Here is a 25,683-nt window from a genome sequence, read left to right on the forward strand (position 1 = left end):
TCGTCCCTGCTGCACCTCTGCGTCTTTTGTGTTCGTCGTAGTGCTGCTTTCACCTTTCGAAAAAACGTTCTCATCCTTATCCCCGCACATTTCGGCTCGCGGCACGTTGCCTCTGCGGGATACATTAAGGTTTTGTTATAACTTTCGCATCGAATTGATTTAAATTTCTATTGAAGTTTTTTTTTTAAATTTTATCAAGCATACTACAGCATACTACTAACAATACGTTCCGTATATAAGAACAGCTGCTTGAGTTTCAGACAAGTTTTCGTACAAAAATGCCCCATGGCAAAGTACATCATGGATGTGCCCAAATAGTGCTGGAAAATACTCCTAATAGATTAAAAGAGACATTCCATAGTTGAAGTGAAATTATGATTGAACGTCATATGTAACAAACTATCAATATCTTATCAGTGATTCTAATGTTTTCCATATGATCTTCTCTCTTCACGACAGCTTACACTACGTCAATCGGTGGTACAAATTTGGTGAAAACAACAAGCCATGGTCAGCCAACGGCACCACAGCCCGCCCAGCAGATCCATGTGGTAAATACAACCAGCCAAGTTCGTGGCCACAAAGGCACAACAAACGCCAACGCCGGGACAAACCAAGTGATAACTACAATGCCAACAAATGTAATCTCGAGTGCGCAACAACAAGCTGTGCCGCCACCCCCGCCACAGGGTCAGGCGCAGTTCCAGCGGTTGAAGGTTGAAGATGCTCTCAGTTATCTCGATCAGGTCAAATTCCGCTTCGGTAATCAGCCGCAGGTCTACAATGATTTCTTGGATATCATGAAGGAGTTCAAATCGCAGAGCATCGATACGCCCGGTGTCATTCAGCGCGTGTCGAATCTATTCAAGGGTCACCCCGAATTGATCGTGGGTTTCAACACCTTTCTTCCGCCTGGTTACAAGATTGAAGTGCAGGCGAACGATCAAGGCTATGCCTTTCAGGTGTCCGTATCAGTGCCATCGACGTCAACCGGGACAACGGTAGCCCCTCAGCCTTCTCCCCACAAGTACAACACCATTTTCCAAGGCGGCGGTCAAATCGTACAAACTGGCAACACTGCTGTCAATCTAGTGACCTACGGGCATTCAACCGGTTCGGTGCATACTACTCTGCAACCAGTGAGTACAACCGGACCGACAACGCAAAATTCCAATGTTACTAGTATTCCACCGATTCCTCAATCTCCGCAAAACTTCTCGAGAGATCGAGAACGAACGATCTCCGGCGGAAGTGGGGGACCTACGTTGCCACCTGGTACTACTCCGGTAGGAAACGTTACGCCCGATCCTTCCGCAATCAGCAGTCAACAGCAACAAAATCTCCATCGAATGATCTCTCAAACAGTGATTCCTCATCAACCCCAACAGCAAGCACCACCACCGGAACCAGCCGCTGGTAACGCGCAACCAAATCAACCGGTAGAATTCAACCATGCCATCACCTATGTCAACAAAATCAAAAACCGTTTCCATTCTCAGCCGGAAAAGTATAAGCGGTTCCTGGAAATCCTGCATACCTATCAGAAGGAACAGAAGATCCACAAGGAAGGAACGCAAGGGGCGTGCAATTCCGGCGCAAAGCAGCTAACCGAAGCCGAAGTGTACACCCAGGTAGCCAAGCTGTTCGATAATCAGGAAGATCTCCTGAGGGAGTTCGGTCAATTCCTACCGGACGCAACCAGCCATGCACCGATGCATGTGAACAAAAACCACTCGATGCATGAACAAGTACAACCTCCTCCACCGCAGCAAACGCACGGCAAGAAGATGTCCGGCAGTGTGATGAATGCGAACGTAAAGCCCTTCAACAGCTCACATCAAGCTGGATTGGCACGTCTGCAGGATCGGGATTATGGCCCTAGCGAGAAAGACTATTCCGCTGGTGGAATGGGAGGAGGACGGGGAGGCAGTATGGGCATCGAGAAGGAACCAAGGAATCACGTAAGCAATCAAAAGTATGCGCATGGTGCGTCCGGGATGCAAGGCAGCGGTCACGGAGGAGGTGGAAATGCAATAAAACGGTCACCGTCCTATTCGCAAGTTCCTCCGCACATGGGACACAATCTGTCGTCGAGGGATCGTGAAGGTCCACCGATCAAGCGACATAAACCGATTTGTAGGGACATCACACTGGCTGAGGCTTCCAAATTTGGGACGTTGAATGATTATGCGTTCTTCGACAAGGTTCGGAAAGCTTTGCGGAGTCCCGATGTTTACGAGAATTTCCTACGATGTCTGACGTTGTTCAATCAGGAAATTGTGTCGAAATCGGAACTACAAACCTTGGTGACACCGTTTCTGAGCAGGTTTCCCGATCTGCTAAAGTGGTTCCAGGACTTCCTGGGTCCTTCGACGGTACCCGAGTGTGTCCCCTTGGCTTCGGCCCAGCGACAAGATCGATCTCAAAGTGAACTTGCCACCGATATTGATTTGTCCACTTGCAAACGTCTCGGTGCTAGTTACTGTGCTCTTCCGAAATCTCATGAGAATGTGAAATGTTCCGGCAGGACGGCGCTCTGTCGGGACGTTCTAAACGATACCTGGGTCTCGTTCCCGACGTGGGCAGAGGATTCCACCTTTGTCACGTCACGGAAAACGCAATACGAGGAATTCATCTACCGGTGCGAGGATGAACGGTTCGAGTTGGATGTTGTGATAGAAACGAACAGTGCAACGATACGAGTGCTGGAGGGCGTCCAGAAGAAGCTGAGTCGGATGTCCCAGGACGAGGTGAGCCGGTTCCGGCTGGACGAGTGTTTGGGCGGTACTTCGGCGACGATACACCAGCGGGCACTGAAGCGCATCTACGGCGACAAGGCGAATGATATTATCCAGGGGTTGAGGAAGAACCCGGTCGTAGCCGTTCCCGTGGTGCTACGGAGGTTGAAAGCCAAGGAAGAGGAGTGGCGCGAAGCGCAAAAGGTATGTTCTGAGTTTTTTTTGTCGGTTCTGTGCGTTAATCCACTTAACAGTGAGATAGAAAAACTATGTTCATAACACTCAGATAGACAAAGTTGTTGAAGTGGCAATTTGGAACAACTTTGTCGAAGACACACTTTTTCTATCATGTACAGTGGTCACACTAGGTCGTTTGGTTTGGCATACAAGATATTGGACATAAAGGTCATTTGGTATAAACAAATTTGGTATAAACAAAACAGGTAAAAAAGAAGGGATATAATTCTAGTTATGTCAAATGACCATTATGCCAAACGGCGTTATGCCAAAACCGCTCCCGTGCTTTGAGAATTCCCAAGCCTAATTATTCGTTTTCGCATCATCGGAGTAATTTTCTGTTCCAGCTTTTGCGTGGTGATGACGAGATTATTTACTGGTGAGCTCGTTTCAAGCTTTTGATAACACAAATTTGTATTATGGCGATGTTGCATTTATTTAATCGTTAATATTAACCTTTGAATGGTACGTCACTTCTTCTTCTTTCTGGCGTTACGTCCCAACTGGGACAAAGCCTGCTTCTCAGATTAGTGTTCTTATGAGCACTTCCACAGTTATTAACTGAGCGCTTTCTTTGCCGATTGACCATTTTTGCATGTGTATATCGTGTGGCAGGTACGAAGATACTTCTATGCCCTAGGAATCGAGAAAACTTCCTTTATGAAAAGATCCTCGACCAGTGGGATTCGAACCCACGACCGGTCGGACATCGTCCCGTAGATGGGCAACATCGAGCCCGAAACCGGTCGACATAAAAAGGTAATTTTTTAATATCCTTTTTATTTGTAAGAACAATAAGTGTTGTGTTCCGTCTCGCGTCGCGTTTTTATGTGATCGTGGTCACTTAAAAGTCACTTTTTCCAACAAAAAGTCACTAAAGTCACTTTTTCCAGGAAAATGGTCACTAAAGTCACTTTTTTGTGATCTGATGATAATGAAATTTAATATTTTGGGCTGGGTTAGCTTTTCAAACACAAACAGATAGAAATATATATATATATTTGTTATCACAAAGACAATTATAGTGTGTATTGGGAATCAAAGCGTCAAGATTCTTGACTCAAGAAAATAATGGACTCCCGGCTAACTTTCTGGAAGTATTCAAGTCAATATTCCGTAGACATTTCCAACGGAAAATGTAAAAATTTCCTGGGAAAAGTTTTGGAGAAGATTCTGGCAAACATTAAAAAGCAACTCTGGGATGAAATATTTTACAAAATTTTGGCAAAAACCAGGACCAATATCTCATCTGAGTAATCTACGGCTTTAGAAGAACTCCTAGACCAGCTTTCTATATGAGCATCATCAAAACTGCTCCGGAAGATAAGCCAGAGACGGCTAGGAATTACATTAAAAAAATCTGACTTTGTCAGAAACTTCTCCAAACTTGTTCAATAGGTAGTACTTATTTTGCTTGAAGTCATTTCAGAAATTACATTCGAAATTCCAAAAAATAAACAATACATTTTCCATTGATTTACTCTTGACACTGATTTTTTACACAGCTTTGTTAAACTATTTCTATACAAAAACACGTTTCTATAATGAATTCTTGAACATTGTTGGAAGATAATAATTATTCAATAGTGAGATCAGTAGCGATTACCTATCGTCAAATCCACCTTTTCATTAATTTCAGCCACAAATATGCGATTTCCATCGGTTACTGTTTGCTTTGTAATCTAAGCATGAAAAATAGTAATTTTCAAGGTCGTAGATCAGATAAAACGTGATGTTACGAGTGATGATTTTTTTCAGTAATTCATTTATTGAAACGTTCAATTGAAATATAGATATTTCAAGTAGGCATGCAATCATATTCTAATTTTTTATGCGGAACATTCATCTAATTGTTTATTTGGGAGAAATGGTTTCATTTTACAGACATTATGCCACACATTTAGCATGAGTTTCTATTTTGGGCCCATTCATAAATTTCATAACGCTGAAGGGGTTGGGTGGGTATCCTAACGATGTTACAAGCGTTACAAGGGAGTGGGTGGGTGTCCAAAATGGCCAATTTCAGCGGTATGAAATAAATGAATGAGACCTTTTCGTTTGGTTTTGAACCTTGAATTCTGTCAAGATTTTTTCAGAATGTTTTAGGATTTTCGCCACAATTTTGTCTGCAACCAAACATTTTTCCTTGATTTATTATCGTTTTGCATCTCTACTTCAAATTAACAGGAATTTTGCTAAAAATTCTATCACGAGTTTGTTTATCAGAATTCATGTATTTGTTTTGTTTTGTTATTTTTTCGACTAAAATCAGAAATATAACCTAGTAACCTATATTTAGCTAATGTTCGTCTCGTAAAAAAAGGATACATGAAAACTCAAATGTACCATCTTTTTGATCATTTAAGCATGACAATCAAGTCTTATCTCGGACAGATAACTCTTGAGAAAGATTTGAGATTAGTGCAGCTTCATTTTTACCATAAAAACATTCAAATCGCTATAACTTTTTTGTTTCTCAATATTTTTGTACCATTTTTAAAAAAAATCTAAAAAAACTCTCCTATTTTCAGATTTGTATGGATTTGAAGATATATCGATGTTCCTTGGGGGACCGACATTCCCCTTATATAATTTTTTTGGCCACCATTTTGTTTTGGTCAATTTATCAAAAAAATAAAATATGAGCTGTACAATGTTAGATAATGAGGAGTTTCTCCGCAAAAAAAATCATACAAATCGGTTGAATCGTCTCCAAGCAATCTTAAAATTAGAATATGGTGTGTTTTGAAGTTTTCAAGATCCTTCTTCGGCCAGAGTGGTATCACAAACAAAAATGCTCGTATCTCAAAATCGGTTGCACCAAATCGTTTCATTTCTTCAGACATCATCCACAGACTAGTATTAAATTGTTTCAACAAATGAACAACCGAACACGAGAAAAAAAATATGTAGCCTAAAATATTACCGTGGGCTATGGCTACGCTTCGGTCCCCCAAGGAATTTGGGAATATCACTGGAGGGGATTTTTTTTTATTATCGTACAAATTGGGCCGAAGGGTCTCAGATTTTCATGAAACTTTTTCCACAGGCAGGGCTCATGGATATATGAATAAAAAAAAATTGAGAAAAATTCAGGGTCGCCTATTTTTCCGGAAAACTCAGGTGGAAATTTTTTGTTTTCCCTTGACACTACTTACTTTGGAAAATCATAACTCATGAACGAAGCATCGTAGAAACAAAGTTTTTATATGAAAATTTAAGCAAATTTTCTCAAAAATCCAAAAAAAATATGAACTGGAAAAAGTTTTCCAAAGAGGCTTTTCGTAAAGAAAAGCCGGAAAAACTATGCCCGAACTCGTGGAAAATTTTCAAAAAAATATTTTCGCTTATATTATAGCTTATATTTATAAGCTTTAATCACTGAAATTTTTGGAATGCACTTTTTTTTCGTTTTTGAGTTATGGCCAATTTTGTGAAAAATGTCCAGATGTGCCATATAAGACTTTTCTTTGAAAAATCATAACTCAAGAACGAAACATTGTAGAAAGAAAGTTTTTGTATGAAAATTTAAGCAAATTTTCTCAGAAATCAAAAAAAAAATATGAACTGGAAAAAGTTTTCTACAAAATTTTCCACCGTTAGGGAAATTCATAAAGAAAGGCTAGAAAATCTATGCCCGAACTCGCGGAAAATTTTTATTAAAATATATTTGAGAAAGAAACTTTATAAACTTCAATTCTAGTAACTTTTAGGATGTACTTTCTGTTTGTTCCTGAGTTATGGTCAATTTTGTGAAAAATGACCATATTAGCCTTTTCTTTGAAAACCCATATTTCAATCGAAGCATCAGAAAAACAAGGTTTTTTATCAAAGCAATTGCAAATTTTTTAAAAGATCTGAGAGAAACGATATGGGATTGGTTTTAATGAAGTATAAGTCGGATTGGATTATCATGGGGATTATCATCCCCAACGGTGGAAAATTTTGTGGAAAACTTTATCCAGTTCATATTTTTTTGGATTTCTGAGAAAATTTGCTTAAATTTTCATATAAAAACTTTCTTTCTACAATGTTTCGTTCTTGAGTTATGATTTTTCAAAGAAAAGTCTTATATGGCACATCTGGACATTTTTGACAAAATTGGCCATAACTCAAAAACGAAAAAAAAGTGCATTCCAAAAATTTCAGTGATTAAAGCTTATAAAATTACCTTCTCGAAAATATTTTTTTGAAAATTTTCCACGAGTTCGGGCATAGTTTTTCCGGCTTTGCTTTACGAATTTTCCCAACGGTGGAAAATTTTGTGGAAAACTTTATCCAGTTCATATTTTTTTGGATTTTTGCTTAAATTTTCATATAAAAAGTTTGTTTCTACAATGCTTCGTTCTTGAGTTATGATTTTTTAAAGTAAGTAGTGTCAAGGGAAAACAAAAAATTTCCACTTGAGTTTTCCGGAAAAATAGGCGACCCTGAATTTTTCTCAATTTTTTTTTTATTCCTATATCCATGAGCCCTGCCTGTGGAAAAAGTTTCATGAAAATCTGAGACCCTTCGGCCCAAACCCGTACGGTAATAAAAAAAAATCCCCTGGATCCAGACGACCAATGAATAAAATCGACACTTATTTCAAAAATAGAAGTGTTAAAAACTTGTAAAAAAATGATGCTCACAAAAAAAAATATATCGCTATATGAATACTTTATTGTTGTAAGAAATTGATGGTGCTAGTAGAGGGGTAAATATACACGCAGAACGTATTTTCATTTCTAGCCATTTTTACGACTAATACTTGTTGTTTTCAAGTCATTTTTTGGTCACTATTTGGTCATTTTGGTCACTAAAGCCACTATTATTTTGCTGTCTGACTGCTACCAGCCCTGTATAATATATAATATTTTTATTCGATATGAGAAATTTGCAAGTAGAAGAAAATAATGTCGACACTTGAAGTGACGAACCATTCAAAGTTTGTTGAACAAATAGCTAAACACGCCATTCCTTCAGCTGTCAGGACGAAAGCATGTGTTATCGTATTCCTATTATTACACATAACAGAGTTATAAGAAAAGGAGTATGTAAAAAAATATGTAAAACATAAATAGTTTATAAATAAAATTTGTATGCGGACACTCATAGTGACGAACCATTCATAATTTGTTGAAAAATCATATTTTCGTCCACCGCTGAACGATTAAGTGTGGAGTCATACAAATTTTATAAATTGATAAAAGCATGAAACGAGCTCACCAATTAATTCCCTTGACTGAGCAGCCACAGTCCACTTTCAGCTTCACTTAACGCAACAATCCGGCGACGCAACGAAAAAACTCATTCTTGCTCGGGCTTTTCATATCGCACTCCTGTGCTATTGAAAAAGCGCACAAAGACGACAAAATAAATCACAATGGAATGATGGGAAAACAAATAGTAATGTTCTTATTTCTTATTCAACAGGGCTTCAACAAGCAGTGGCGAGAGCAGAACGAAAAGTACTATCTGAAGTCTCTGGACCACCAGGGCATTAACTTTAAGCAGAACGACATTAAAGCACTCCGATCGAAAAGTTTGTTCAATGAAATTGAAACTCTTTTTGATGAGGTGAGTTACATGAAGGTAAAATGCAGCTTCCCGCGACGAATCAAAGAATCGTCACTTGATTTTCGATTCCTCTTTGCAGCGCCACGAGCAAACCGAGGACGGCAGCTCGAACCCGCTGACCAGTGGACCGCACCTGGTGTTGCCCTACAAAGATAAGACGATCCTGGACGATGCGGCCAACCTACTGATTCATCACGTGAAGCGGCAAACCGGCATCCAGAAGCAGGAGAAGGCCCGCATCAAGCACATCCTGCGGCAGTTCGTGCCGGATTTGTTCTTCGCCCCTCGTCAGCAGCTGAGCGACGATGAACGGGAGGAGGGTATGTATATGGATGATTAATAGGTCTGGTAGCAGGTCTCTTGTTAGAGCCTTGGTCACTTTATCCCTTCTTCTTTAGAAAATTTTCCTGGAGTCACTTTTTTCTTTTTTTCTTGCCTTAAATCTCGGTTTTTCTTATGGAAAAGCAAGTCTTGTGATTTCTTCTGAAATAGTTTTATATAAGTACTCCTTCAAACATCAGAGATTCTGTTTGAATTTGTCCATGAAGTTGTCCAGAAATTCCTCTACTGATTTCCCAAAATTACTCCATAATTTGCTCCGGGAAATCCTTAAGCACTCTAACGCTATTACTTCCGGTAATTTCCAGAGGAATTACTATGAAAACATTTCCAGAGATTATCCAAGGATTTCCTTCAGAGGTTTTTTCCAGTGATTCTTCCTTCAACGCCTCCTATAGTTACTCTAGGAAATGTTCTAAAGAGTATTACCGGAGTTCTGCCAAGTAGATTCACAAAGGATTGTTCTATTTTTTTTAGAAAAATCGTTGAAGGATTTTTCTAGAAATTTGATGAATTCCTCATGGAGTTCTTACGCCGATTTTGCCAGTTATTCTTCCAGCCATTTTCATAGGGATTCCTTCAAAACATCATCCACGGTTTATTCATGGAATTGTTATTGAAATCTAGACAAATTCGTCAAGGATTCTTTTTAAGTTCTTCCAGAACTTTCGATAGAATTTGCCTAAGCATTTACCAACATATATCGAGTATTGCTCAAGTAAAATCTCAATGATCTCGTAGAGAGTACTTTTAAGGTTTCACACAAGCAAATACTACTGCAATAATTTCAGAAATTCCTCCGTTCATTCCTACACTAATCTATACCTTTTTCAGCTATGTTTTTCAATAGATCCCTTAGGAAATCCTTGCAAGTTTGTCAGGACTAGTTTTCGTTTTGTCAGAGATCACTTTAAACCTATATAATATATGGTTAATATCTTGGTAGCGTGCACCATAGCTGCAATCATTGCTGCCTGTAAGCCCAGTGCGAGCCCAGTGAGTAGTGATTGGACATAAGTCGACACATTACATTAACAAGGTCTCGACTTAAGTCCAACCCCTTGAACCACGGTTTCTTCATTACCTGTGGGAGAATAGAATGTAACTTAGAATGAGACCTTCCCAAGTCTCCACCATCCCATTTTTTGTTGCCAAGTGATCGAGGCGTACTGACGGTCGATTGAGAAAAAATCATTGATTTGTCGGTCATAAATTTCGCCTTCCATAGCGCCCACTGTGGCGAGAAAGTCCGCTCTCTCATTGCCCTGAATCGAGCAATGTGAAGGGAACCAAACCAAGGTGATAGTATATGATCGATTTGATAGAGCAATTAGAGTGGATCGTATTTCGTGGAGGAAATACGGGGAGTGCTTTACCGGCCTCATTGAACGAATAGCTTCTATTGAGCTGAGACTATGAGTAAAAATTAAGTATTTATCAGAGGGAAGAGAGGCAATTCGCTCTAATGCGTAGTGTATAGCCGCTCATTAAAAACACTACTAAATCTAGTAGAATAATTTGTTTTGGATCCGTCGGTGAAAAACTTTCTGTTGCTACTGAAATAAATTTTGTTTGAAGATTTCGTTCAATCAGCTTTTCAAAAATTTTAATTACCGATGGGTTCAATACCTCACAACGGATGAGGATTTAAAGAATTAAAGAACACCTTAGAAACACCTGCGGGACATTTTCAGAAATCTCTCCAATTATATTTTTGAAAAATATCCTTGACAATCCCCTAGAGACATCCTTGAATAAATTCATTGAAGATTTCTCTGGGGAATTCCTGAAGAAATGTCAGCAGGAAACTCAGGTTTAATTCCTGAAGGTATCCTTAGACAAATTCTTGGTTGAAATCTTAAAACAATCGTAAACGAAATTTGTGTAGGAATTTACGAGAAATCCTTAGAGGTATCTCTGGAGAAATCACTGGATAAATTCTTGAAAAAGTCGTCAACGAAAATGTTGGAAGGAAATCCTAGGAAAATCGATGGAAGCATCACTCGATGCAAAATATTTGAATTAAGCTTTAGAGCAATTCTTAACCCTTTCTTTCCCTCAGCTTTGTTCGAAAATTTAACTATCAAAATGGCGTTTCTAAAAAAGCGCTTAAACAAAAGCTGTTCCAAATAAGCTATATTATTCAAAACCACAATAAAAAAATTGATTGTTTTTCAATAGTTTGACCTTTAGGTCACTTATTCAGATGTTAGATAAGACAAATGAGCGTATAAATTTATTCCAATTATCATTGAGCTACTCGTACCAATTCGGTTTAGCCCGCGTTCGTTGAAAATCGGTGGATCACCTTGCTACCATGGGAAAGAGAGGGTTTTAAACAAATCCGTAGTGGAATTTCTAAAGTAATCACTGGGTTCTTAAAAAAAAAATCAGGTTGAATTCTTGAACGAAAATTTTGAAAGAGTCCGTAAATGATTCACTAAATAAACTACTGATGAAATCATCGTAGCAATACGTGAAGGAAATGGTTGGCAAATAGCAATCCTTATGACTCATATCTCCTGGTTCCAGTTAGGTCTCTTTTTGGATTCTGTTTAGTCTCTTTCTTCGGGCATCTGGTCTCCAAAGTTCCTATTTTTAAGATAGTCGCTACTAGCCATGTAATAGCCTGGTCAACAGTTTTCATTCATAATCTATCGTTCTTTCCTCTGCAGATGACAGAGATATGGATGTCGATCAGGAGCACGACGATGAGAACAAGTCCTCTTCGAAGAATGGCAACAAAAACAACGGTAGCAGCAATTTAACATCGAGTACAAGTGCGGGCGGCAATGGGAGCGGCAGTGCCACCGAAAAAGATGCCTTTGCATCTGCCATAAAAGAAGAAACACCGGACAGTACTACAGCCGGTTCGAAACCGATCACATCGGCAACGGCTAGCAGTAGTTCGCCCGAGAACGCAATGACATTACCAGGAACGACAGCGACAAGCAGCGGTACGACGGGTCAACCGACCAGTACGGCATCCGGCGTTGATAGTAGTTCGACGTCGGGAGCCAATCGATCATCCACGGAAGACAGCGGCAAGGAGAACCTGCCGGATAGTGCTATCAAGGTGGAGATCAAACAGGAGCATGATCCCGATCAGCCGACTGGTTCGGCAGGACAGACGACGAGTGGTGCGCAACAGCAGCCATCCACTAATCCACCGCTTCCAGCCCATGCCATAAGCAAGCATTATGTGAGTATTGGGGATGTTTTCTTATATTATATGAGGCAAGTTGGAAGTTTTGTTTTCATTTCCGCGTCTCGGTGAACAGTTTCTTGTTGGGAAGTCGAGGAAAAAATATCAGCTGGTGAGCTCGTTTCATGCTTTTGTTTTAAAATAGTTACATATGATGGTTCACATGGTTAACGAGACAGCAAAGGGCATACTAAGTTAATGTATTTGTTCAGCAAATAGTAAATAGCAGGTTTCTGTCGGAATAAACCTTATTTCTGATTTTGCATAATTTTCAAATGCAACGTTATTGTCAATTTAAAATAATACGAGATATTTGAATCGTTTGACACTACAATTGTCGACTTTCGAGGCTGGTAGATGACTTTTTGGATTGATCATGTGTTGAATTACTAATACATACCTCGAAAACTCATTACAAAACACTGAACACACATTCTCTTTTGCATTACAGGAGGAAGCCTACACGCTGTTCTTCACCAACAACAACTGGTATCTGTTCCTGCGGTTGCATGCAATCCTCTGCGAGCGGCTTCGCACCATCTACGAGCGGGCCCAGATCATTGCCACCGAGGAGCGCATGTACCAGAGCTCGCGGAACAACAGCACGGCCACGGCCCTGCGGTTGAAGCCCAAGAGCGAAATCAAGGTGGAGGATTTCTACTCGACCTTCCTGGACATGCTGAAGAACGTGCTGGACGGTAACATGGAGGCGAGCAACTTCGAGGATTCCCTTCGCGAGATGTTCGGCATCCACGCCTACATTGCATTTACGCTGGATAGGGTAATGAATGCACTGAACAATTATCCTTGTTGGACATGTGAGCTAAGGTTTGTTTGTTTTTTTTTGTCAACAGGTTGTACAAAATGCCGTTCGACAGCTGCAGCACTGTGTGACGGAACGGGGTGCTCTGGAATGTGTAGAACTGTTCCAACTAGAGCAACGCAAGGGCGGTGCTGGCGGACTCTGTCGTACTGCGAATCGTCGCGTTGCACATGAATTGGCATACCAACGAAAAGCGGAAGCAGCACTTCAGGACGAAAACTGCTTCAAGGTTTATATTGTAAGTATCACATTGTTCAAATAGAATTTGTTATTGTAAGCTAATGCAATATCATTCGCCCATCTATTTCCAGTACAAAATCGATTGCAAGGTGACGATTGAACTGTTGGACACCGAGTCGGATGATACGGCGCAAAACTTCAACAATGCCCAAAACTACAGCAACTACGTCGATCGGCTGTCGAATCCGGCGGCCACCGGCACCGGTAGCGAAAGCGGAGCCAGCATAACCGGGGTCACCACCGGAGCGGGCAACGTGGAAATCAAAACTGAGAAACCGGACGACGACTTGGTAAGTAGCGATCCGAGCAGTAGAGACGAGCGTGTTTCTTCATTTCTCTACCATTATTTTTCCTTCCTCTTCGTTTGCACACTACTGACAGTGGAGTGTGTCGCACCAATATATCAATCGATGAGAGTATTGAGACAAACTTTATTTTTTATTGGTTTTTATTGTATCTGTAATCTGTAAATAACGATTTTCGTTTGGCGGTTTTGTTTTTGAAAATTGTTATGTTCCACAGATGACCCGATTTTGTCAGCACCCTTTCCAAAACTTTTTTCGGCTCGGCAAAATGCAAGCAAATTATCATTGTTATTTTTTTCCATGTTATACGTAAATTTGTAAAAAATGATAATTAAGAGGAGAGAACAAAAAGTTCCCCGCGAAAAGGCGCTGCAAAACCGGGTCAGGACTGTATAACTGTGGGAGTACTTCATTCGATATAATGTTCAGCTGGCAAACACCTCGTTTATGCATTTTACACCTCAAAATTGCCATTAAAATTCGTTGGGTAATGAATGAAACAATTATACAAAAACACAATTCGCATACTTGGCGGACACTTCCAGTAATCCATCTTGGATTACTCTCCACCATCTGGTTTGAGTTTGATTGGCAGCTTATGAATAGCCACGTAATTTTCATTCAGAATCTCTAGTTTCGGCTGCTGACTCTTGTTCTCGTAATTCGATTGCCACAGGGTTCCTTTTTCTATGACTTTTCTATAACGTCATAGAAATAAACTGCATATAGTCGAAAGCTGTCACGATATGGCGACCGTGAACAGTACTACAAGTGTGAACAGCGCGGTTGTCTGGTGCGTTCTCTACGCCTTTCACGGCAACGCTCGAGGCTCTTCCCGACGCTGCGCTTCTACACAATAAGCACTTTCTAGCTCTTAAGGTGCAAGAAAAAATGGCTCAAAAGTCAGAACTGAAAAAGCAGTTTTCTCCTTTTGAAACAATAAATTGATGAAAATAAGAACACACAGCCTTTTTATTTGGCAAATAAATGTGCTGTGTGTTTTTATTTCCTTTGGTTTGTCTATTTAAAAAGAGAAAACTGCTTTTTCAGTTTTGACTTTTGCACCATTTTTACTTGGGCCTTAACGTGTATGGGAATTAGATTATTAGGGAATCGTTGACCCACTTTTGGTGAATTGGGACAAAACAGTCCTTGCTCCAAGTGATCTCACAATTGCTTGTCACTTTCCTTACAAGACATTTACCACACAATTTCCTTCACGGGAAGAGTGGCTATTTGGAAAGAAGTACATCGAACAGTTGATGGCTCCCTTTTTGAAGGTAGAACTGGTGCTGGTGTATATTCTCGTGAGCTAAGGCTGAATCAATTTTACTAACTTGGTAGACACTGCACAGTTTTTCAGGCGTAAATATTAGCTCTTATGTCTGGAGTGCAATCAGCACGTAATGAGCAAAGTCAAATACTCCTATTCAGATAATCAGGCTTGTATGAATGCTTTTGCTTCGACCAACTCAAGGTCGAAGCTTGTTATCGCATGTGGAACTCAAAAAGAGGAACTGAATTCAGTCAACTCTGTAAACCTTGTACCTGGCCATTCTTCCATCGCTCATTGGGTAGAAAATTAAATAGGCTCAAATATGGCGATGGTACAAATTTCTCGATTGGCAAGGAACGTGCCACTGGAGGCTCCTTTAAACTTCGACCTCCCTTCTACCGTCACACCGCTCCTAGGCGAACCCTATCGTGATCGGCTCCGCCTATTAGCATTTGCTTAGTGCTTGATGCACTCACCATCATTTCGACTTTTGTAAGCGGGTTTAAAGGTCTATCATCTTTTGAAATGTTCAACCATCAATATCCACATCACCCGCTAAGCAATAAATTGACTGAATTTGTTGAAAAGCGTGTCTCAACTGTTTAACCAAATGACTCAACGCATAACATCTGGCGCAATATTGAACATTACAAACTAACTGGAGTGTCCACCTGCAATCTTTCCATAAATTTGTACACCACCCATTTTCTCTCTTTTCAATATTTTAAGCTTCCCAGGAGAGCTGTTCTTGTCCATGATCTTCCAGAGGTATAAGCGGTCGATACCATTGTATGTCACCTTGAAATAGATGGTAAATGGTGCGTTGGGACCTGGTATGCAAGGAACTTTTGAATGATTTGCAGTACAGTAAATATCTGGATCGGTTGTCTATGAATCCGGTTCGATAATTTCCTCTACTAGAATTCGCTTCTACTGTCACCTGGCCGCATTTAGAATGGTGATCACTTGGAATTCTAAATGGTCGCCTTGAAGATGGGACATATTAGCCCTTCCTTTCAATCCTCTGGTATCTGTTCATTTTCCCAGAATGTGCCTATCAGCCGATGCTGACAAATGACCTGCTTATCCGGGCCCACCTTGATGAGTTCAGCTCAGATACCATACTTACCATCTGCTTTAGTGTTCTTGGGCTGGTGAATGGCGTCCTTACTTTTCTTCAAAGTGTGGGTTGACGTAGACATTTTCTCCGTTGTCCGCTGTTGCAATGAGGGTCAGAGTCAGCCTGCGCTCTCTGTATCGTTCAGATGTTCATCGAAGTACTGATTCCACCTTTCACTCATAGTCTATCCGTTAATATGCTCTTCTGCGCATCTCTGCGTGATATAATTATATTCCTTTCTCTCACAAATAATAAGCCTAAAGAAGGAAAAAATGTATATTGCAGGGCCCTCCATACAAAAGTTCTTTCCGATATGTTTTATTCTGGCGATTCCACCTTATGTCTTTTGATCTGCCTCGGTTCATAGTTTTAGAAAAAAGGTCGTAAACAATCAGTTCGTTAAATCTTTTGACGATCGACAACTAAACAGCTCAAATACATTATCTCCAATGAAATACTCAAATTAATTCTTTTTAGTTCAACTGATTTCTTTCTGTGAATATGGTTTCGATTTCATGTTCCTTTTTGTCTGTCCGTTTCCTCCCGGTTGTTACCTTCCCGAACCAGGAACCGTAATAATCGTAATTTCTTCTTCCGTTAGTATACTCAGAGAACATAATCCACTAATTTAAGCTTTCTCTTCACATCAATCTTTTTTTTTTCTCCGTGCCAGGTCAAACAAGAATGAATGAAAGAATGAATTTCTCTTTCGATTTGTACAAATCAGTTGTAGAGAGGAGCAAGTGTGACACTCACTCACTCGAGTGCTAGTTGAGCTTCATTGATAACTGTGACGTCACGCAAGCGAGAAGCAAATAAGAAGATAACAGTCGTGGAAATAAATCAATATCATTAGAGAAACACACTTTGAAGAGCAATCCCGCGGTAGAAACACTCAGTTCTTGAGACCATTATCGGCTGTTGGTCTCGCTAGGGGTGATTGATTTTGCGATTGGAATATCAATGTCACACATCCACAAACCTGTTACTACACACACATATAGGTACAATGCTATTGATAAAAATTTGATGCACCCTAGGGATCCTCCACACTAGTGCAGTGCGTGATCATAGACAAAGGGAAAAGTGCTTCAATTTCATAAAACGTATTAGGTACTAAGGTATAACTTTTAGCTCATCCAATCTGTAAATATGTACTCGTTTTTACTCTAGATCGATCGGATTCAATGTCAGCGTTCATGTATCCCCTTCCCTTGCTAAGGATTTTTATAAGAGTACTGTAATAGTACTCACGCGTTTGAAGGAAATAGCAGCACCTCTGGTAAAGGGTGTATAGCTCGTTGCTTTTGGGGTATCGAATTTGGATAAGAGCAAGAGTTTGGTCACATGAAACGAGCAATTCGTATCTATTTTCTTTATGGATTTCTATTTGATGCGAACAATATTTTTCTGTATTTTTCAAAATAGGTATGTCTTTGAATGAGATGACTAAAGTACAGTCTATAAGTGACCAAAAGGCGGTTTTGAATATTTTTGTATTGAACTGTCATTTCCTGATTACTTGTACTGGATTTGTTCTACCACACATCCTCAAGTTTTGGTAATAGATCTAAAATACATGAACTTGTCCTTAACTCTCAATGCCTGCTCTACTTAAAAAATAATCAAGACGAGACTACTTCCAAGTAAAGTATAAAGCTTCAAGGTATCATTCGCATTGTTTTACAATGTTAGTGCCGATAAATATTTCTGAATCACTAACAAGTCGTTGTGGATTAGACAGAGCCCCCGATATAGAAAGCTTTGATGTAGACACATTGTAGAAATTCTTTCCCAGTATTGTAAATAAGGCGCTATTCCTGTTTTAATATATGTATATCAATAGTTCAACCGCAGCAGAATTATTTCTCTGTCCCATGTTATCAGTAGCACTTTAAAATATGTAAAAAAGAAGAAATAGCTAACCAGTCAGAAAACTATATTCCTGGAACATAGTATGCTAGAATAATGATGATAGCGCAAACTCGATTTTTGAAAATGAAAAATAAAACGAACCATGAGCTCAATTGAAAACACAAAACAAAAGATTCGCCTTTTTATTTCAATCGACGAGCTATGTTGTTGTTTGACAGAAGACAGGAAACAAAAAAAAATCAGTAGGTATTGCTTAAATTCTTACCTTTCCACCCTTATCTCATTACTGTTTCTTTTATAAGTTTCTTATACTGTAATTGTTTCACCCCTGTCCCGGAAGGGACCGTTTTTGTCAATTCTTCAAGTCTCTTTTTTGTCTTTCCACATAGTTTTGGCTGGCATAACGACGACGGTGTACAGTGGGATTTTTAGATTGTTTGTCTATGTTGAATTCTCTTTTGATTTACGTACGAAGTTTGTATGTGAACCTCCTTTCAGTCCGTTTCCGTAGGCCGATGATAATATCGGTTAAGTGAGGAACTGCGGAACTGATAGGATATTCACATTTAGTGTTCTATGATTATTCTGTTTTCGTAAACGATGTCTTCTATTACTATAAAACTTTAAAGTCTTATAATTTCTACCAACTAAACGTATTTGTCCATGTTATTCTCTATTATTCTAAATAGTCGAAATAATGCCCAAACAAAATAAATCGATTCGTTAAGAATTAGTTTTAAGTTTGACCTGGTACTGATAAAAACCGATTTTTATACTGGATTAAATCGAAATGTACCATGAAGATGCAAAGACTGATAATGCTTAACAGTTTAAGAATAGGCCTCTCGACATTGTTCGATACGCTTTATGTTTTTTATGTTCGCCCTTTTAGGGCAGCATATTTTTATCGCTTTCAAGTAGAAGAAAAAAACTATGGCGAAGGAACCCGCTACCGCATGATTTCACTTGCATGGCCACTTTAAAAGCTATCTAAATGTATTTTACAAACTAACTCCCATTACTATCTAAAAGTAGTAAAATGTGTTGATGTTCCTTTCTCTCTGCAGGCTTACAGCAGCGCTAACCGGAAAGCTCGGTTTCTGCAGCGCAATCTACGTCGCTGTAAGGCGGCCAGTTCACCGCAGACTGAAGAGCTCCAAGCAGATTCCTCACCAAAGGATGAACGCGACAGCAAGTCACCTCTCTCCGGTGGTGGAACAACGACCGGTCAGAAGCTGAACAACATAGCTTCGCAGTCCGCCGAAGGGGGGCCGAACAACAATAACAACAACACTCTCAAGAAAGGCGATGCCGCCACCGAAGTTAGCACCGCGGTTTGGAACCATAAAGGCAAAACGAATCAAGCGCCCGAACGGTTGCCCAGCAGTAATGGCGATCAGAGCTACTACGTGGACGATCGTGAACAGTTCCGGCTGAGCATGAACAACAACAAAATCAGCTTCGTGCTGAACAAACATCACATCTTCTACAAGCGCAAGTCGCTGCTGAGGGCGCGAGAGGTAAGTTTCGTACGGATATCCTGTCGGTTTAGGGCTCATTCACAAATTTCATAACGCTGAAGGGGGTGGGTGGGTGTCCTTGTGATTCATACAAAATTTGTGAATCATTCATACAAAAAGCGTTACAAGGGGGTGGTTGGGTGTAGAAAATGACCATTTTTAGCGTTATGAAATTTGTGAAAGAACCCTTTCCTTAGTTGTTCTTGTGCAACTCTACAGTGTTTTAGCATTTGGTCATCTGAATTTTTCCCAAGGAATCACGTTTACTTATTGCATAGCTGTTTTTCGTGCAAACGAAGGTTCTTTCTGGCAAATTATTCGTTAAAGAATATCCTCGTCATTTTTGGGTTCGTGTCCTTCGTTCCTGGTTCCTAGGAAGATCCTTAGATTCTTGGTAAAATCTCTGACTGACCCCTTGCGGGATTGAACCGACCATAGTCTCCGGAAAGATTATTACATATTTCTTGAGATATTTTTTTTTTTTGGTTAGATTCTCCAGACTTCAGGTGAATTTCATGGTTAGATTCTTATCAAAGTCGTTAATGAATCCCACACAGGATTTAAAGAGGTTTTCAGCGAATCCTTTGAAAGATTTACTTCGAGTAGCTTGGAGAGTGTTGGAACCCTTGATTGCGTCGCTTGCTCCATCGCTGCGGTAGAGAACGATAGAATCAGGATCAAACTTGTTCGGCTTGCAAAACGATGATCGAATAATATCGTGACATCAATTGGGTGTAATTGAATTAAATTTTGAATCGCATCACAACGCACTTCCTAGGCTCTATCCCTCTATCCCAATATTCTAAGCTTGATAATTGTGGAAAGATGCAGAGGTGATTTTGGTATCTAGTAACAGAAGATAACTAACATTCCTTCCCTTCCCCGATGACTTGAGGACGTGGCCGGTGCCCGTTATTGACTTTTAAACTTTTAATTCTCGAACTGTGCCAAACGTGTCAACCATTTTGTCTGCGATCCAACACTGCATTTTGAACCATCCATCTAGCACTGTCTGTATGAGCCAGATTAATTTCGCCGAAAAACCATGTTCATACATTATCTACCAGCCATCAGCGTATGGTTCTTGGCAGCATTCTTCAATGTATGTCACTCTCTGGCACTGTTTATCGAACCAACGGTTCCGTATTCGTTGTCGATCAGTATCAATGACGTCGTTCTGATCATAGCTTCGTAGATATGATTCCATAAGCTACTAACATCTCCAGAAGCATTGATTCTTACCAACTTCTTGTCTAGCTGCTGGATTTTTATGTAAACTACAATGTGTTTCCCCCATTTTCCCTATTTACAGACGCACCCAACCGTCACGAAAACCATGCACCACCGATTTGACGCCTTCGTGCAGCGTTGGCTCGACCAGAACGTGAGCGAAGCGCAGCGGACACAGTGCAACGAGTGGCTCCTCGGCACCCGTCTGGACCTGGTGAAAAACCTAACCGTCGTCCGGCAGAACAACGACATCAGTCGAACGCCCTACATGCCCTATAATCGGTACAAAGTTGAGAAGGTCGACCATTTGTGAACGGCTACCGAGTGAGGACCTGTGTAAAGTAGTGGTACGTAAAGGCTGGACCCGTCAACGTAATACATACCTTACCTAGTACATAGAATGTGACGACCGTACATGGCGACACGCAGCAAGAAGTATTAACACTGAGAGGAATACTTTAGTTGTGTTTGTAATTAGTAGCCGGTAAGTATCCTTCCTTATGTTTTGATTTCTCGATTCAAAGGGGAAATCTCGTTTTACTGTAATTCATATTTTTTTTTATTAAATTGATTACTAGGTAAGCAGAGTTTTTAACTACAGAATAACAAAATACAATGAAAACCTACAAAAACTAAACCTTGAGAATCATGTACAATTGAGAGTAGTTCAATATATATTATAAAAGAAACGCGATCCGAGTTCATTATTAGCCAAAATGGTATAGATTATTTAGACGTTAGGAAAAGAACAGTGCAGCAGCAGCAACAGTTAATTTAAACAATAACATTATTACTAGAATTCTTGCTAAAACAGACCCATAAACGCGTGTGCTACTCACAGCTCTACGAGTGCGTTGAATTGTAATCGTAAGCAACGATTAAAGGTAAAGCGCATTCAATAAATATTTATAGAACGTCAGACATTTTAACTCTAGGTTGTAGACTATTTAAGACAGACCATGGACCTGCAGTGGTTGAAGTGCAAATCTTCCTCTTGTGATGGAACACTTTGCGTAATAGTAATCTTAAAATACTAAAGTAGAACGTTACGAAAATCTCATCAAATCCGATTTGTAACAATCATCATGGAAGCATAGATGGTGAACTCGGTTGAAATTCCGAAACTTGAATAAAAATGCTTTGTTAAGAAGAGCAACAAACTATTTCTGTTCTCCCCTTTCAAACCTAATGGTAAGGTAATTTAATTGAAAGTCCGCAATTACGCTAACAAATAGATTACTGTAGTGTTAGAGAGAGAGAGAGAGCATACGAGGGCAAATATGTTAATTTAAGCTATTTTCCTCTGTGAATATAAGAAATAAGCATTACACTTGAAAAATTGAAATATTTAAAACTACGTCAAACGCGTCAATAAATGTAAAGTTATTTGAAAACTGTTGTGAATGGGTCATAGTAATGAGTTAATCCGAAAGCCCAAATCTATTTCTAAGTGAGCCAGTACACATCGACCGCTGAGGACATAGAATGCTGCCAGCGGAGGGACACAAGACATGTGAGGAACATTATCAGCTTGGACTCAATGGGTATGTGGCAGCAGGAGCTGGACAACTCGTATAAAGAAAGGTAGACCCTCCGGCTCATTCTTAATGTATTGGTTTAGACACCAGTAAACACGGAGAACCTTCTCCTTTGCATAGTTCTTGTCAGACTACGGATCCTTCCGGAAATATCTGCATAGAATCGGACACGCTGAGTCTTCATTTGCCTGGCCAGCCCAAATATTGGGAACACCAGGCTACGATCGGTAATGGGTCGTCGAGGTACCTGGGAACTTCCGCCACCCGGAATCGTAGATTGCGGGCCCTGATTCGCTACTCGCCACATAGTAACGCACGTGCGCTAGTGTCTGCACGAAAAATCCCTGAAAGGTTGGGCGGAAAATATTTGTATGGCGATATACATCTAACAAATTATTTCCCAAAATTGGGCGCTATTTTCGAAAAAATATTTGGCACCGGTTGTGCGTAATGACGATGGCTATCACGCCCATCAAATATTTTTTTCGATAAAAACTTCCATTCACAAGATATTTGAAATTAGATGCCTTTCCCCATACAAAATAAAATGAGAAAACTTCTGCTGATCAACTGTGGCCAATGGTAATCCATTCTCGACTCAAGTGAAGTGGCTCGCCATGTAAACCAAATAGAGAGTATACCCCTTCTAGCACTAAACCGAATAGCGCCTTCCATTTTTTTTTTACTAGTGCTGTCTTCCCTGTACGTTAAATCTAATGTCGGAAGTAGTGCACTGTACATCAGATGATCTATAGCGCTATTCGGTTTAGTGCTAGATGGGGTATAACTTCACTCGAGTCGATTATTTGGGCTTATTCTATGAGTGGCGTGAGGTGACAATTGTCGGTGTCGTACATCGAGGTGACAATACTCGACTCGAGTGAAGTGACTCTCCATTTGATTTGCACGGCGAGTCACTTCGCTAGAATCGAGAATTGTCACCTCGCTAAACGACACCGACAATTGTCACCTCACGCCACTCGTAGAATTAACCCAGCTTCCACTATACCTACGTCGAAGCTTTTTAACGGCTTATATTTCAAGTAATGTTGCTTCATTTCTATTTGTACCGAAGGCTCAAAAATCTTTTTTATCTATTACTAGAGATTCTAAAACTAGGGCGACCAAAAGGGTTCGAGTGCGGAAAAAAGTAGTGTGTGGTCTTTCAAGACCAATCGTGTTCGGTTCGCGTTATTCGAGAGCGGAAAAAGAATCGGAAGGAAGTAGTCATCCCCTCGTCGTGCCCGTTACGAAAATACATATTGCATGGGTTTTCAATGATTTTACCAAACCGGAGACCGCCAACTTGGATTTAAAAATGGCGTGGAACATCGATTTTCGTCATCCCCTCGTCGCGCACGTTCCGAAAATGCCCATATTGCATGGGTTTTCAATGATTTTACTAATCTGGAGGACGCCGTCTTGGATTTCAAAATGGCGTCGGACATCGATTTCGGTCATCCCCTCGTCGCGCCCGTTTCAAAAATACCCATATTGCATGGGTTTTCAACAATTTTCATTGACCAGAGACCGCCATCTTGGATTTCAAAATGGCATTCGTCATATCCTCATCCAAAAATACCCATATTACATGGGTTTCCAACAATTCTTACACTCCTTAAGCCGCCACCTTGGATTGCTAAATATGGGATTTAGTTAATTTTTCTATACCCATCGTACAACAATTTGTATTTTAAAATAATATCAATTGATAAAGATAGAACCTCGAGAGATGTTGTACTGATAGTATCATCAGGGACCGTCCATAAATGACGTTATAACTGCAATGCTGTTCTCAGTGTAGTCTATTTTTCTGCATTGACCCTTTCAACGAGTAGGACATAATGAGTGACGTTTAAATTCTGGCATTGTCAACAAATACGAAAAGTTACCAATACATAACCTAGTTGTTGTACAGTTTTGGATTGCCGAAGAGAAATTGTTGCCGACAATAGTAATTGCATTGCCGATAAAAGAACAAGTGCCTCGTGACTTTGGTGAGGAAAAATAGATGATTTAGAGAACAAAATAGTGTTTTGTGCATAATAATAAATAAACAAAGAGTGCTCAAGTGTAGTTCAGGTGTCTCCTGCTAATTGTTGTGCTTCATTGTTCTGTATAATAGGGTCCTAAAGCCCTGTCCTAATTTTAGTACCAAACGATCAAGTTTAGGCCAGAATCACATGTTAACTCAATTTTTGAATGATTTTCGTTGATAATAAATCTTCGAGCTGTTTAGTAGAATACCTATAAGTAGATGAAAAAACCTAATTTAGTACTATAAGGTACCGTGGGGTAAGTGGATACAGAAAAATCAATAGTTAACTTCATTGTTATGTACAGCTAACGTGAATAGTTTAACTCAAACTTTTTTCTGTGGATAACAAATAAGGGACTATTATACTTCAAATCGTCATTTATTTCGATTTTTCTGATTGTTATGTATTGAGAATGAGAGACTTAAAAATTTGCGCCAAATGATCCACTTGCCGCACCATGGTGGGGTAAGTGGATCACCATTAAAAAAAAAATCTGTTCTCGAAACATATGTAGTATGATTTTGTTTAATAAGAATGATATTACCTTCGCACTTGTTATTAGTGCTAGTAATGTTACATTTTATTACTTTAAAATTAAAAAGTATCTTTATTTAATCATAATATAATAAAAAGTACGTATATATTATTTCATACTAATAAGAACAAAAAAAAACATTGTAACTAGAAAAATTTGGAGAAAATTCATCCATTTATACGCATAAGTTATACAGAAGTATTGTAGGATTATTCCTAACGATATTTTCGAAAAGCACTCTTGGTTTAAAAATATTAGTTACATTTACTTTTGAATAACAAACTGAAATCCTCCTTTTATTAATGAATATATGTGTATCATCTGTCTAGAACAATTTATATGGTCAAATAATGTACGAGACTATGCTTTCGATTGGAAAATTAGTATATTTTGCTCTTTTACAACTCAGTTTAGATAAACCACGAAAAGTTTCGTGTGAATTTTGAAATTATTATTCTTTTTATATTTTTTTTTTTATACCAGAAAGGTTAAAAAAACTTTTAGGTGGATTAATTCAAATTTTCTATGGTCAATTTAACAAATTCAAGCTGGGAATGGAACAAAATAAAGGAAAACAACATTTGCGGGTATTAAAGCTTATTAAAATTCTCCTAAGCAGTCTGCCAATAAATGATAATTATTCTTGATCCACTTACCCCACCCCACTAAAAAGTAGGGGTAAGTGTACCATGTCCAATATATTTGTATTTATTCATACAAATGACATATTTTTCATTGTGATTCATTCAATTAGAACTGAAATGCTCACCATGTATCGAAAAAAATAATAGAATTTGATTTTAGACAGAGATGCAATGGATTTTTGATTGGTGGAAAACAATTTTCAAATTTATATTTTTTGCAGTTAACAAGTTTGTTTGTGTTAGTGTACGTGTAGTACCAGTTTTGCAATAGTATCAGTGTACGCGTAAGAATATAACCTAAAACGAAGCAATGGTGCGAAAACATTCAACATATCCAAGTATTTAGGCTTTATATCGACAAATGATCCACTTACCCCACTGATACACTTCCCCCACTGTACCTTACCATTTAATTCCACTAGAGTTTGTATCCTTTGACAGATACGCGTATTTCGACCTC

At 39.4% G+C, this 25,683-nt stretch overlaps 1 protein-coding gene across 8 annotated transcripts in view; it reads left to right on the forward strand.

The window, feature by feature from the left end:
- The window catches only part of LOC5564524 (paired amphipathic helix protein Sin3a), a 70,229-nt gene extending 48,364 nt beyond the window's left edge, over positions 1–21,865 (forward strand). For 5 of the 8 annotated variants that reach the window (XM_021848243.1, XM_021848242.1, XM_021848244.1 and 2 more), the window contains exons 3-11: positions 460–2,942; positions 8,391–8,549; positions 8,614–8,854; positions 11,549–12,075; positions 12,530–12,859; positions 12,933–13,139; positions 13,213–13,431; positions 18,785–19,237; positions 20,550–21,865. In XM_021848243.1, the coding sequence (XP_021703935.1) occupies positions 460–2,942; positions 8,391–8,549; positions 8,614–8,854; positions 11,549–12,075; positions 12,530–12,859; positions 12,933–13,139; positions 13,213–13,431; positions 18,785–19,237; positions 20,550–20,780 (4,850 nt within the window). In that variant the 3' untranslated portion in view covers positions 20,781–21,865. Of the gene's footprint in view, positions 1–459; positions 2,943–8,390; positions 8,550–8,613; positions 8,855–11,548; positions 12,076–12,529; positions 12,860–12,932; positions 13,140–13,212; positions 13,432–16,515; positions 17,783–18,784; positions 19,238–20,549 lie in introns of those variants that run through there. The other 3 variants (XR_002501035.1, XM_021848247.1, XM_021848248.1) reach the window with 3 other exon arrangements.
- The last annotated feature ends 3,818 nt before the right edge of the window (positions 21,866–25,683 follow it).

Source organism: Aedes aegypti, chromosome 2, assembly GCF_002204515.2.
Source record: "Aedes aegypti strain LVP_AGWG chromosome 2, AaegL5.0 Primary Assembly, whole genome shotgun sequence".
Lineage (NCBI taxonomy): Eukaryota > Metazoa > Arthropoda > Insecta > Diptera > Culicidae > Aedes > Aedes aegypti.